At 52.3% G+C, this 13,137-nt stretch overlaps 4 protein-coding genes across 4 annotated transcripts; 2 read left to right on the top strand and 2 right to left on the bottom strand.

Moving 5' to 3' along the window:
- Positions 1 to 155: 155 nt before the first annotated feature.
- Positions 156 to 395, bottom strand: PG994_003694 (uncharacterized protein; the record flags this gene model as incomplete). The annotated part of the gene is made up of 1 exon (XM_066855103.1): positions 156 to 395. The coding sequence occupies one exon, from the start codon at positions 393 to 395 to the stop codon at positions 156 to 158; it is 240 nt and encodes a 79-aa protein (XP_066719381.1).
- Positions 396 to 2,091: 1,696 nt separating this feature from the next.
- Positions 2,092 to 5,895, bottom strand: PG994_003693 (uncharacterized protein; the record flags this gene model as incomplete). Its single annotated transcript, XM_066855102.1, has 1 exon — positions 2,092 to 5,895. The coding sequence occupies one exon, from the start codon at positions 5,893 to 5,895 to the stop codon at positions 2,092 to 2,094; it is 3,804 nt and encodes a 1,267-aa protein (XP_066719380.1).
- A 4,603-nt stretch (positions 5,896 to 10,498) lies between these two features.
- On the top strand, positions 10,499 to 11,404 carry PG994_003692 (uncharacterized protein; the record flags this gene model as incomplete). Its single annotated transcript, XM_066855101.1, has 1 exon — positions 10,499 to 11,404. One exon carries the CDS (start codon positions 10,499 to 10,501, stop codon positions 11,402 to 11,404), a length of 906 nt encoding a protein of 301 aa, XP_066719379.1.
- A 1,235-nt stretch (positions 11,405 to 12,639) lies between these two features.
- Positions 12,640 to 13,104, top strand: PG994_003691 (uncharacterized protein; the record flags this gene model as incomplete). The annotated part of the gene is made up of 1 exon (XM_066855100.1): positions 12,640 to 13,104. One exon carries the CDS (start codon positions 12,640 to 12,642, stop codon positions 13,102 to 13,104), a length of 465 nt encoding a protein of 154 aa, XP_066719378.1.
- Between the last annotated feature and the right edge of the window lie 33 nt (positions 13,105 to 13,137).

Genomic DNA, 13,137 nt, shown 5'->3' with positions numbered 1-13,137 from the left:
CAGGGTGCTTCGACGATGAGCCTTCGTTAACTCCATGGCTATGCCTGGCTAGTGGACTGAAGAAAATAGTAATATGTATAATACATTATACCTGTACAATACTGCTCGATAATGGTCCTTGAAACGCCTCACTTGCTCCTCATTGCTTCATATCACTAGCCCATCGTCTTCATGAACCCGTCGAGGTCGAAACTCTCCTCGTACTGCCGGTTGTCCCATAGTTCGCCGAGATCATCCATCCAGGCCTTCTTGCCCGGCGCGCGCACGTCGCCCGTCTCGACGTCGACCATGTCTTCCTCGCGGCCCTCCAAGCCGCCGCCTTGTCCCTTCTCTGTGATAAGGTTGGGTCCCGAGTCTCCTAGACTGAAAAGGTCGAGAATTTGGTCCGTGTCCATCGTGCCGAGACCCGCGTTTTGCTGATTCACAACAGTGGAGGCGACATCAATCTTGAAGGCTTGCAAGCTGTTGAGGGAGCGTTAGTAAATGCATCATAGGACTAGAGAATGGGACACACGCCAGCAATAACTTACCTCAAGATCTTCTCCTCCAGCGTACCTCGTGTAATCAGTCGGTATACGTTGACCACCTTCTTTTGTCCGATACGATGAGCACGGTCCATGGCCTGGAGATCTCTCTGCGGGTTCCAGTCGTGCTCGACGAAGATGACAGTATCGGCACCCGTCAGGTTGAGACCCAGGCCGCCCACGCTGGTGGTGAGCAGCAGAACATCGTACGAGGGGTCGCTGTTAAACTTGTTCACGATGTCCTGTCGCTTGTTGGCCTCAACGGAGCCGTCGAGTCGAAGGAACGAGACGGACGGGAGCATGCGCTTAAGGACAGTGTTCTGGACCATGTCGAGCATCTCCTTCATCTGGCAAAAGACTAAGGCTCGATGGGGCTTGATAGGTTGGTATAGTGGGTCGTTGGCATCCGTGCCCTCGATACCAATACCGCAATCGACGAGGAGATCCTTCAGAGCCGTGAGCTTGGGAGCATGGACGGGGTCCTCAATACTGGTTCCTTGTTTGCTAAGGAAACGCTGCGTATCGTCGTAGAGCTTGTTGCTCGGCGTCATCACGAGCGCTGGGGAGTTGCAGAGTTTTCGCATGTATTGCAGCGCCTGGAAAATATGCTGCTTGGCTTCCTTGTCGTCTCGACCGGCTTGTTCTGTAATCTTCCTGCCTTGCCTCTTGTTGAAGTCGTCGAATAGCTTCTTCTGCAGCTCACTCAGATCACAGTAATAGTTCTGGAGGATCTTGGGTGGCAGGTCATTAAGGACTTCTTCCTTGAGGCGACGCAGCAAGAACGGTAGGACCTGTTTGTGGAGGGCCTCGATTGCCAACGCACCAGCTTCCTGTTCCTTCGACGATGCTTTGCTGAAGCGACTTGCAGCAATGGGTTTAGCAAATCGATCCAGGAAGACCTTCTCGGACCCCAAGAAGCCTGGCATAAGGAAATCGAAGAGTGACCAGAGCTCGAGAACGTTATTCTGGATAGGGGTACCAGTCAATATCAATCGGTGGTTACTTGCCAGCCTCTTCACAGCCATGCTAATCTTTGCCTTGGGATTCTTGATCAAATGTCCCTCATCCAGCACAACGTAGTTCCAGTTTTCCTTCTCCAGGTACTCGGTGTCGTTACGACACACCTCATATGAAGTAATGACAATATCTGCGGTGCTAAACTGCGATGCCTTCGCTCTGCGCTCGGCAGGGGGGCCGACGAAAGCAGTCACGGATAAGAAAGGTGCAAAAGTCTTGAACTCTTGCTGCCAGTGTCCGGAGAGCGTAGGGGGGCAGACAATGAGGGAGGGCAATCTCCGTACATCTGGGGCACCCGTCTTCTTGAACTCCTCGGCTCGGTTGTAATGGTCACTAGATACCATGCAGATTGTCTGAAGGGTTTTTCCAAGACCCATATCGTCGCAAAGAATGCCATGTAGATGGTACTTATTTAAGAAATTCAGCCAGTTGACACCGTCTTGCTGATACGAGCGCAGCTCAGCATTGATTGCGACTGGTATCGTAAAGCTTTCGACCTTCTTGGGGTCCAGAAGTTGCGCGATGAATGTCCTTTCACGATTCCTACCCTTTAGGAGTTCTTCTGAAAGGCCCGGGGGTCCGGAATGCCAGCCTCGAGAGGTACAAGCTTCACCAACGTGGCGAAGGAAGTCGTAGAGATTAGACGGATCTCGTTGTCCGAGTCGCTCATACGTCCCAAGACAGGAACAATGAGGAAAATGACGTAGGGCAGGATACCATCACCCATTACCGCTATCAGGTGATAAATAGCTTCGATGGCGCCCTGGCGGAAATGAAGATCCACTGGGTTGTTGATGGATGGTAGCACCTTCTCGACAAGGGCAGTCATGCCTTCGACGGTAATGACACTGCATATAGTTGCGATACACTTGGCTGCCATATAACGGTAGACAGAGAGCTCCGAGTGGAGAGCCTTTATGATGAGCGGCACTTGTTGCATGATGAACGGATGCAGGGACACGTCCAGAGTGGGTGCAAGCGTCCTGATCACCGACATGGCATCGACGATCTCTTGACCAAACGTGACTTCGGGGTCCTTTGCTTCTGCAGGCAGTTCACCCGAGAAGGCCTTCACCAACGGTTGCTCCATGTACTTTTGCAGACTCGGGACCGTCTCGAAGATTTGGGCTCCATAAGCCCGTGCCAGAACTTCAAGTGCCTCCTTCGCACCACGGCGTGTGATACGCGCCTCTCTGGCTTCTCTAGCCCACTTCTCGGCATCTTCATGATCGACGCGGTCTTCCTCCTTCTGCATAGACAAAATACAGTCCTGCTTGTGGGCATGGACTGGGAACTCGGGAGTTTCCGCCACTTCCATACAAGAAAACTTGATCAGGTTTGAGACTACTTTGTCGGCAGGTCCTCTGCGTCCGTTGTCGGTGAAGAGCTGCACCAGGCGCGAGATGGTCTCGGCAGAGCGGTACTGCAGTAGCTGGTTCTCTTCCGATTTAATGCTGTCCATGATACCCTTAATGAGAGGGCTAGGCTTCTTAGGCAGCACCTTCATCGCAATAAGGGCACAAGCGGCGGCAGCCTTGATTCGGACATCGCGGCCTCCCTTGATCGTTTTCGCCTCTTCAATGGCAAAAGTCGTGGTTCTCCGTGCCTCGTTCAGGTCAGTTGTGGTTATCAGACGCTGTGCAGGAGCCATTATTTTCCTCAGCTTCTCAAAGTCGTCCCCAACACATTTCTCAGCCATTGCCAAGGAGAATGCGTTGGGGCCCGCTTCAGCTTCGCCTTGTACTACTACAGGTAGTGTCGGAAGCTTGCCTTGTGAGACCTTACCGTGGTCTCGGAAGAGGTTGATGAGCTGCATGCACTGTGCGCGCGTCCGCTGCACGAAGCTGACCAGGTCTCGGTAGTGAGACGGACGCTCAGATTCGATCATTTTCTGCAGTTGCTCTACATAACGAGCTTCCAATTTGGCATGAGGGCTGTGTTTGGCGAATTCGTCAACGATGATGCATGACACCATTTGAGTTGAAGAGTATGATGAAGCAAAGCCTGGTATCAAGGTGGCGTCGAACGCCTCTAGATTCGCCAGAGGGAGTTGAGACATGATATAGCCCATGGCTTTTGCTGCTGACACTCTAGATCGGATCAAGGTGTCCATGCCAACCAGGTCTACATCACCCTGCATCATATGACCATCCAAGTCATGCGAATGGGTCGAGACAGGTGCTTCTTCAACCTTTGTAGACTTCCGGCGCCTCTTCGCTGCCCGCTCGCCGTCATCTGAGCCTTTCCGCGGCGTCTGTGAGACAAGGGTAGGTTGTGTATAGTAAGTACCGCCAGACGGCTTTTGAAAGAGCGAACCATTCATGGGAATTGGGTGACGGGAGACGCCAACTGGGTGTAAAGTGAGCTGCATCAGCGCATCCACATGTGGGTAGAACTCCTCTGCCAGTCGTTCCGGTTTTTTCGACAAGCACCTCACCAATGCCATCCAGAGCTCCATCGACATATTGAGAGTGCTTGTATCTCTCTCCACGAGAATGTTCTGGAAAATGAGACGAAGGGTTCGCTCGTCAAGCCAACCTTGAGACTCCTCGCCAAGATTCACAAAAGTCACGAGGGCCTTGAGAACAGCCAGACGAACAGACGTGATGGTGTGGCGTAGGAAAGGATACAGCCTGGGTACGAGGAGGGTGAAGGATCGCTCCTCATCCTGCTCAGCGGAGTTCTTCATAGCTTCGAGAACCTCGGGGAAGCCGCAAAGAGTGGCTAGCAGATCCATGATCTTTCCAGTACTTGCACTCAAGTCATCGCCGAGGCTGGAAAGGCTTTCCCAAACAATGTTGATCAGTTCAGTCAGCGCTGCAGGTCGCGTGTTCACAAATTCCTGAGCCATCGGAATGAGCGCCGCCGCACTAACGGATCGCACATCGTCATCGTTGTCGCCCAACCCTTTCATGACGGCGCGCACAACTCCATCGATCATATCATTGTGTTGTAAGAGAAGATCTTTGCGGACAGCTACGACATAGCGCAAACCGACCATACCGCCATGGCAGACAGACCACATCGGTCTGTCTAGACCCAAGTCATCCTGCATTACCATCCGGTACAATATCAGATAGACACTGTAAACAGATGTAGGAGGGAGATGTTTCAGGAAAGAACCCAATGTCTGGCCGATTGTCTCTCGAATAGGGGCGACCGAGGTATCTGACGCGTAGTCGGTGAATCTGTCGAGCATGAGGACGCCGCAGAGGCGGCAAGCCATGTCGTCGAGCCATTTGCGGTTGAGTTCATCGTTGCTGGCCCGCGATTTTCCTCGGAGCCGGCCGGCACCGGCACCATGCACTCTCAATATTTCTCTCAGGCCGAGAGCTGCACCATGTCGTGTTTCCCATTGGGCATCAAAGATGTCTATCTTGAGAAAGTCGCAAAGCCGCTCATACGGCCATTCAGCTCCTTGCAACTCGTCCTCAGTCTCGATCTCGGATTTGATGGGCAGGACCGGGCCTTTGAATTCGGAAACGACCTTGGAGTCTTCATCCACCCCTTCAGGGCGATCCAGCGAGAAATAATCCGGTTTGGAGTCCTTTTTTGAATCAGAATCAGGCATGGAAGGGTCTTCAAGCCCGTCAGACCCGGCAGTAAAGGATCGGCGAACAGAGAGATCGCCAAAGCCACCTTTGCCTTGTGCCGCTTTCTGGGCGTCTCGCTTGCGCTTCCTCTTGAGAACGTTGAGCTGTCTAGCACTCAGCCCAGACTCTCCAGTTGATTGGCTGGGCTTAGAGCCATTCATACTATCATGGCGGCCGTGGCCGTTGGAGTTCGTGGGGTCTTGCGGTGTGAGCGGGCTAGCTGACTTCTCGACGACAATCGGTACCTCGTCATCTTCGAATTTCCGGCCGAGTAATCCAATACGACCGACTAGGGTCTTCTTCTGGTGCGCAAGCCGAGCATGCGGTACTAAACTGGCCAATCCAAGATCGACACTACCCGTTCGGAGTAGGTCACGCCCATATTTCAATATCATGGCGACGTCTAGCGTTTCCAGTCTGAAGAAGTCATCTGTGGGCAGCGACACGCCAGGATCCTCCTCCTTCTTCACATGCCCGTTCTCGATAGAGGGTTCCTCTTTCTTGGCCGTCGAGGGATCTTCATCCTCGTTAGGGTCGTAGTCGGGAGCATTTTCAATGATCTTGCCAATAGCCTTGGCTGCTGTGGCCCTTGTGTCCCAGTCCTTGTGGCGAAGATAGGGCACCACTCTAGAGAGGAGGTTAAACAGCTCCTCTGGGTGCTGTTTCTGCCAGTCTGCTAGTTGATTGACAGCTGTATCCTTGATGAGCTTGGTACTACCTGTCTCCAGGATAGTTACCAGGCGGTCTAATCTTGACGCCATTGTCGTTGTTGTCACACCGAGGCTTTGGGGCCTAGAGCCAAGGGAGGTTCATTTCGCAAGAAAAAAGCTGCAAGCCAGTCAGCGACTGGTCTACTAGGCATCAAATATGCAAGATAAAGCAGTTTGTTGGCTAAGCCAGGTTGCTTTGGATGGGACCATGCTCTCTCTGGGTTACTCTATAGTCTGGCAGCTCCGTAGAACGACATAACACACTATTCGCTATAATACGGGAGTAGTCGCATTACACGGAATAAGCATTATGCCTCCACGGACCCTGTCGTATCATCCGAATGGCTTCATCCACACGACGCTCAAGCTCTTGAACGTTGGAATGATCTCGAAAGACTCTACGACACCAAAGATGGTGGTTTAGAGGCCGCGCCATGCATGCAAGCCAGTGGGAGGTCCAGATGAGGAAACACGGATGCGGTGTTGCGCAAATATAATTTACGACTGTGTAGATTTAGGGGGTCCAGGGGGGTGAGAGCAGATATAAAAGGATGTGCAAAGTGAGGGCGATGCTGGGAGGTGAAGGGTATAGAGACTAACCTGTAATAAGTGTGGTGGTTTGCAACTGCGAATCAGTTGTCAGCTGTGGTGGAGACAAGCTGTGCCAACCGACGTATTAATAGAGGCCGTGATGGTCTAGTGATGATCTAGTTGTTGATCACTTAATTGGTGAAGGTAGTGCTCTCCAGGACGGGTGAATGTATTAATTGAGTGAAGATCGATGCGCAGCACCCGTTTTGGTAGAAATGAAAATAAAAATAAAAAAGTCGATGCAACAATCGTGCAAAGTGTACGATGCAATTCTCAGTGTGACCGGACCCGATTTGAGGCGATGAGATGATATGCGATGCGATGAGTGGCTGGAGACTGATTACTGATTGAATTGGCTGTTTTGGGGTTGGCGATGGTCTCTGCGCTCGTTTGGTAGGTTGGGTCCTGTTTTTTTTGTTTTTTGTCTGGCCTGGGCTGGCTGGGGGTCGAAGGGAGGAAGAGGCCGAACAAAAATGGCAGGGAGACTGGAGGGCTCGGCAGGGGCGTGCAAAATGCGGGATGCAGGTCTGATGACTTTTGCGAAGTGGGCGGCAGCGTCCTCTAATAAGTCTTGCCCATTCTTATACACGAAGCTCCAGGCCAACTTTTTTTTTCCCACCCTTGGTCGCAGCTTCTAAGCCGCAGATGGCACTGGCAGCTCTTGGCAGCTGGCAGCGGCATCTCCTTGCTCTCCCTGCCTCGCCCTCTCCCCAAAATGAAAATGCACACAGTACTCCGTACGCATCACCTAATACACCACATCGAACTGGGGCTGTCTGGAGAATTTGTCTTCGATATATTCTATCATACTCGAGAGCTCAAGTCTTATTATCATAACTCTGAAATGGTTTGTTACAGCTTGAGAGCGGCGTGCACATCTTGAGGATCGCGAACCTGTCAGTCCTGCCTTTTGTCGGCTTTCTTTGAGTCAAGACCTCCGACCCCTTCACCTGCTCCCTGCAACTTCTGGGGCGCTTGTTTTCGCTTAGTGGCTAGCGTTTCTTTGACCCTGCGTCGCGCCTGGAACTTTGTACCTTTCTATCACTACGCCTGCATTGGTTTGGATTAGATCGGGATGATACCTAAGGTTAGATACGAATATCATTTGATATGCTACAAACGAACGGGAGATGCCAATGAATGAGAACCTGAAGGATTCCGAGTCGGTTGATGAGAAGAATATTGAATGGAGCCTAAAGCATGGGGCGCCCCGTCGACACCCGTTTCCCATGGTGGGCTCCACCCTAGGACTCCAGCCTGCAAGCCTCACCAAAATGGAAAAGAAGCAAGCTGTCTCTGGGCACTGGAATGACCCGGCAGATCGCTCGACGATCTCTGGTTTTGCGCCTATCCGTAATCACCGACGATGCCTGGATGCACGTAGTCTTGAGACGTCTGTCCTTCATTGTCAACCAAATAGACCTATCGACCCGTCTGTCCTCTTCAGTCATTTAACTTCTGGGCAACCGACAGCTCTTGGCCTGGACCGAACAAATGACGAGCTTGCCAGGGCCTGCCTGCTGCGTATTAGGTACAACGGATGTTACGTAGATTGAACAGAATTCTCGCGCCATCCCTGGCAGATCTAAGATACATATAGGTGTACCTTACCTGGGTGCCTGGTCCACGCCGTTAGTTAATGAACACCCTCCTTTTCGAAATAGCATCGAAAGGTGAGATGTAGACGGAAATAAAACCCCCATCCCCTGCTATATCGCAAGTTGGCGAGGAAGCGAAACAAACATGTGCAATCACTCCTCATGGCAAGGGCGCGTTGCCAAACAACCCTGAAGGACTTATTACGTGCTCGGTTTCCTAAGGCTACGGCTACTGCTACGGCTACTACATACGTGGCGGTGCTGCTAGAGCAACAAGGTGGACAGGACGGGCTTCTTCGGAGAATTTGATTAAGGTTTTGGCAGTTATTAGAGGCTCGAACATGGATTGGCAAAACCATCTGGTGCCAATGAACTCTTAACATGCCGCAGCATGTGCATAAAGCGCATACTATGGCATGTAGAATATGGCTTCAATTCAAACATTCTGATGACATGTCGGCTTACGGTCCACCTGACCCAACCACCTCCCCTTTAGTGGCCCACCACCTTTCTCTCTCTGTATGTAGATTGCGCACTCGTCATCTCCAGTCTCGAACCAATCTGGCCCACGATGATCTAACGCGTGATGTTCGCGGATTCGTGTAAAGAGCCGCCTGTACCCCCTGACCGTTCAGGTCTCCACGTTTCCACTCCCCGTCACTGCCGACAGCAGAGACAAAGAGGGACAGAGGTCAGCGACGAATGGTCAAAGCGTAGGTATGGATTTCGCTCTCACCAGCAAACGAGCTCATCAGCTCACGAAAGATCGTCGTAGACGTCGGAATAGGAAGAGGCCATCTAGGGAACATCTAGTAGATGCCCAGGAGTACCTACATGTAGCTACACAAGGTTTTGGGACACCCTTTAGGCATAGGCATAGTCGGTGTATTCGATCTCGTCCAACCAGCATCCCCATCCCTTCTAACTTGGCATTATGTAGCACAATGCAACCTTCCAATTCCAGTTCCTAGGGAATTCACACTTGGGCGGTATCTGATATTGCGATATCGATGCTTGTTGGCGCTCCTACAACAGCTGAGGTAACCTCGATATGTATACCTACCTAAGTACTTACGCGTATACACTCGCATGTTCAAATCGTATCGATGAGCACCTATCTGATTGTGGAGTTCGAACAGCATGCGCAGCAAAACTGCGAGATCCGGATTCGAAAGCATACCTATTGAAACCGGTCCATAATGTCTCGGAAAGGAGAGACCTGCATGTCCGGTCATGATGATTATATGTCACCACAGCATTTTAGTCTCCCAGGTGTTTCTCATTGGGAACAGATCGCTGCTAACGTAATGTGTAACTTCCAGTGTTTCTTGTCTGCGTGTATGGTAGCTTGATGCTTCTATATAATACAGATCATCGCTGAAATCTACATACCTACCTACTTTATCTATGATTGAATTCATGGAGGAATAAAAGGAGCTCAAGCCTATGGCATCAAATACAAGCACCGCCTAAGGTACCTAAGGTTAGGTGATAAGTGAAACCTGCTGAAGCCGACCTGGCGGCGGCCTGACCCCGGTTATTGTATCCCGTTGACACCACTAACCTCGACTTACATGCGCCCATGAGTCTCCTACAAAATCAGCGTTCCCAATTCCATACCTATTTCTTCGCTCGTGCAGAGCCACTTACATCAAGATGAAGCTGACAGAGGACCTTCTCTCGTCAGCCTCGGCAAGCAACATACACGAGCAGTCTACTTACCGCATGTTACGCCCATATGCAGGGTAATCCAGGCAACGAAAGGAAAGACGAAGTCGATATAAAAACATACATGAGTTTCTTGGTTTTTGGTTCGGTTCTTGGTTGGCTGTCTTGTCTCGCCTCGGTTTGCTTTGCAACTTCGAGGGGTGCTTCTCCCGCTCGCGCTCACCGTCCGTCAATACGTCCCACACACACCCCACCAAAATAGTAATCGACGACCACCAACTTTCTTCCTACATTCCCATGTAGCTGTTGCGCTACAGCGATGACTCCCACTCTTATATATATCACTTGTGAAAACTGTGAATGAACTGAGACAATTTCGACAACGAGGAAGCCCTGGTCGCTATCCGACGGCCCTTGGCTTTACTTGATACCATGGACTCCCCTCGGCCCGCTGTCGATCTGGAGAAGGAATTAACGTGTTCCGTAAGTTTGGGGCCCCCCGCCAGTTCCAGGTTTCAAGGTCACGTCGCTTTTACGGCTCAGCTTTCACCGCTCACTAATACATCGTGTATGGGAACCAGATTTGCACCGAGGTTTTGTACCAACCTTTGACGCTTCTCGACTGCTTGCATACTTTCTGTGGCTCTTGCCTCAGGGACTGGTTTAGCTGGCAAGCGAGCGCGGCCGAGAACTCACCCGACCCCCCACCTGCCGGCGCCAACATCGCAACTTGCCCGTCATGTCGGGCACCGGTCAGGGACACTCGGCACAATGCCACCGTCGCAACGCTTCTCGAGATGTTCCTGGGCGCCCATCCGGATAAGGCGAGATCAGATACCGAGAAGGATGAAATGCATCAGAAGTACAAGCCGGGCGACAACGTGCTGCCGAGGATACGAGGCTCGGACAAGTCCCCGGAGGAGCAAAGGCTAGATGTGTTGGAACGACAAATGCTGGAGCAAGCCCGTGAGCTGAGCTTGCGCGATGCTGGTGTCTCCTCCTCATCAAGGCACAGACAAGCACGCCATCGACAGGAACAACATGTACGCGACCACGAAGGGAGCAGTCGCTCGGACAGAGAAAGCAGTCGCGACTCGAGGCACCGTGATGATACCCGCGATCGAACTCACAGAGCCAACCGGGAGGAAGAGCGACGACGAAGGGCTGTGACGGACCCGAACGTTCTATTGCGACCGGGAGGTACTTCCTCGTCGGAAGAAAGGAGACATCGGCAAAGCGACTCGCGACAACAGTCACGGGAGTCATCTAGGACAAGGCGGAGAGCTGTCGAGCACCAGTCATCTATAAGATCATTGATTATCTCATCGGATGTGGACTCACGAGACATGGAAAAGGAGATCGAGGAATTTGCCCGTCAGATACAAGAAGAGGGCCTGTTGGACGGGCTGGATCTTAGCAATCTCGACCTTGCTCAGAATGACGAATTGAGTCGCAAGATTACGGAGGCTTATCGGAGGCGACAACTTCTAAGGTCTCGCCAGGAAACAAGCAGGAGAACCAATACAAGTAGTCCGTCACACCGCCTGAGACTTCCGCATCGTCTTCAAGACCGCCAATTTCGGATACTTCACGGTCAAGTAGTAGGAACAGAGCCAACTCAGCACATGCCAGGTCCAGCAGCTCAACGAGTATTCTCGACGACAGAAGCCGACCACCAGTCACAGCCACGCATCTCGAAGTAAGGAATAACCCCGAGCGGCGCCGAAGGAGGACAGCGAGTACAGGTCGCAGCGCGACGGATCCGATACGGCCTAGCACCGCAGAACCTCGACCTACGACGAGATCTCAGACGGACCTCTCGCTTCGGCAACAGACACATGAATTGAATAACCGCCGCCCGTCTGTCGCAGATTGTAGGAGCTCTAGCATGCCGACGGGAATTGCATCCCGCCAGGCCACTGCTGGCGCCACATTCAGCGAGCGAGCCTCCGCAACCCAGCATCCTGCCTCGCCACCTCTGGGGAGTGCTCCAGAAACCACCAGTGGTGCATCCACTAAAAGGAGGCCTGCCAGTCTCGTCGTTTCAGCCAACAACCCTCTGCCAAGCCTAGGACTGCCGTCCTCGCCTAATCATGGGCGGACCAGGTCGATGTCCCAGTACTATCCAGAGCCATCAATTAGTTGCTCTCGATGTGGTCGATCGCACATTGAATACGATTTGCACTACAATTGTAGCATATGCCAAAATGGAGACTGGAACATTTGCCTGGTCTGTTATCGGACAAAGCAAGGTTGCCTCCACTGGTTTGGATTTGGATATTCTGCTTTTAAGAAGTGGGAGAGGGCTCGGGATAAAGCTCTAGCAGAGGGGAATGAACAGTTTGAAGAACCACATATGCTGACCTCAAATCGCTATTTACCACCCAAATCTACACCCGGTGGTGCTGATGGTAGGAGGACCATGACTACCGAGGACCCCATGAAGAGACTTCAGAGTGGAATGTTCTGTGCGCAATGTTCCACATGGGCGAATGAGTGCTACTGGCGCTGCGACTACTGCAACGAAGGCGATTGGGGTTTCTGCAATAACTGCGTCAACCAAGGTCATTGCTGTACGCATTCCCTGTTACCGTTGACACACTTTTCACACCCGTCATCTCATAACAGCCCTCCTGCGAGCCCGCGTTCGCCGAGGCCACGGCCGCCGTCAGCAAGTCTGCTTACGGGCCCGAATGCCATTAGTATCGGCAATTTCAGGGCCTTGACTTTCACCACAACTTGCGACATATGCCGCGTGGCCATCGCGCCGAGTCAGAGTAGGTATCACTGCTACTCGTGTACCAGCACAGTTTTCCCAGACACGGAGGCTGGGGACTACGATATCTGCAGGCCTTGCTACGACGGTTTGGTGTCTTCTCACCGCATATCTGCAGAAAATGGACCGGACGGGTGGGGACGATGCCCGAAAGGTCATAGGATGGTAATCGTCGGATTTGAGGATACGCATGGCGGCCAGCGTCGATACGTCGTGCAAGACCTCGTGGGCGGCTGGGACCTACGTATAGAGCCATATGGAGCTTCGAATTCCGCTGAGCCACGGCTGGAGCTACAAAAGTGGTGGTGGTCCGGTCCTGACCGATCAAGGAAGGAGCGTTTGGTCACTGTCGATGTTGCCGCCACTGCGCCGACAGGGCCACCGTGGTCTACCGATTTCCCCGCTCATGGCGGCAGTGGCATGAGGACGGTAGCGAAGTGGTCTTGGTATCCGCAAGCAGGCTCCAATGATGAGCTTTTGTTCCCCCGCGGGGCAGAGGTTCTGGAGGTGGAAGATGTGAACTCGGACTGGTTTTTCGGTTGCTACATGGGATCTACTGGTTTATTTCCGGCGCCGTACGTCAGGGTTATTGAGAACCCGGCCGGCAATGGGTCGAATAATACGTAACCTCGCAAGAGATCTCATGTAATGTGGATACTT

This window comes from Apiospora phragmitis, assembly GCF_038363925.1.
Source record: "Apiospora phragmitis strain CBS 135458 chromosome Unknown utg000004l:1.0-3135199.0:1.0-3139288.0, whole genome shotgun sequence".
Classification (NCBI taxonomy): Eukaryota; Fungi; Ascomycota; class Sordariomycetes; order Amphisphaeriales; family Apiosporaceae; genus Apiospora; species Apiospora phragmitis.
This window is presented reverse-complemented; position numbering and strand designations above follow the sequence as displayed.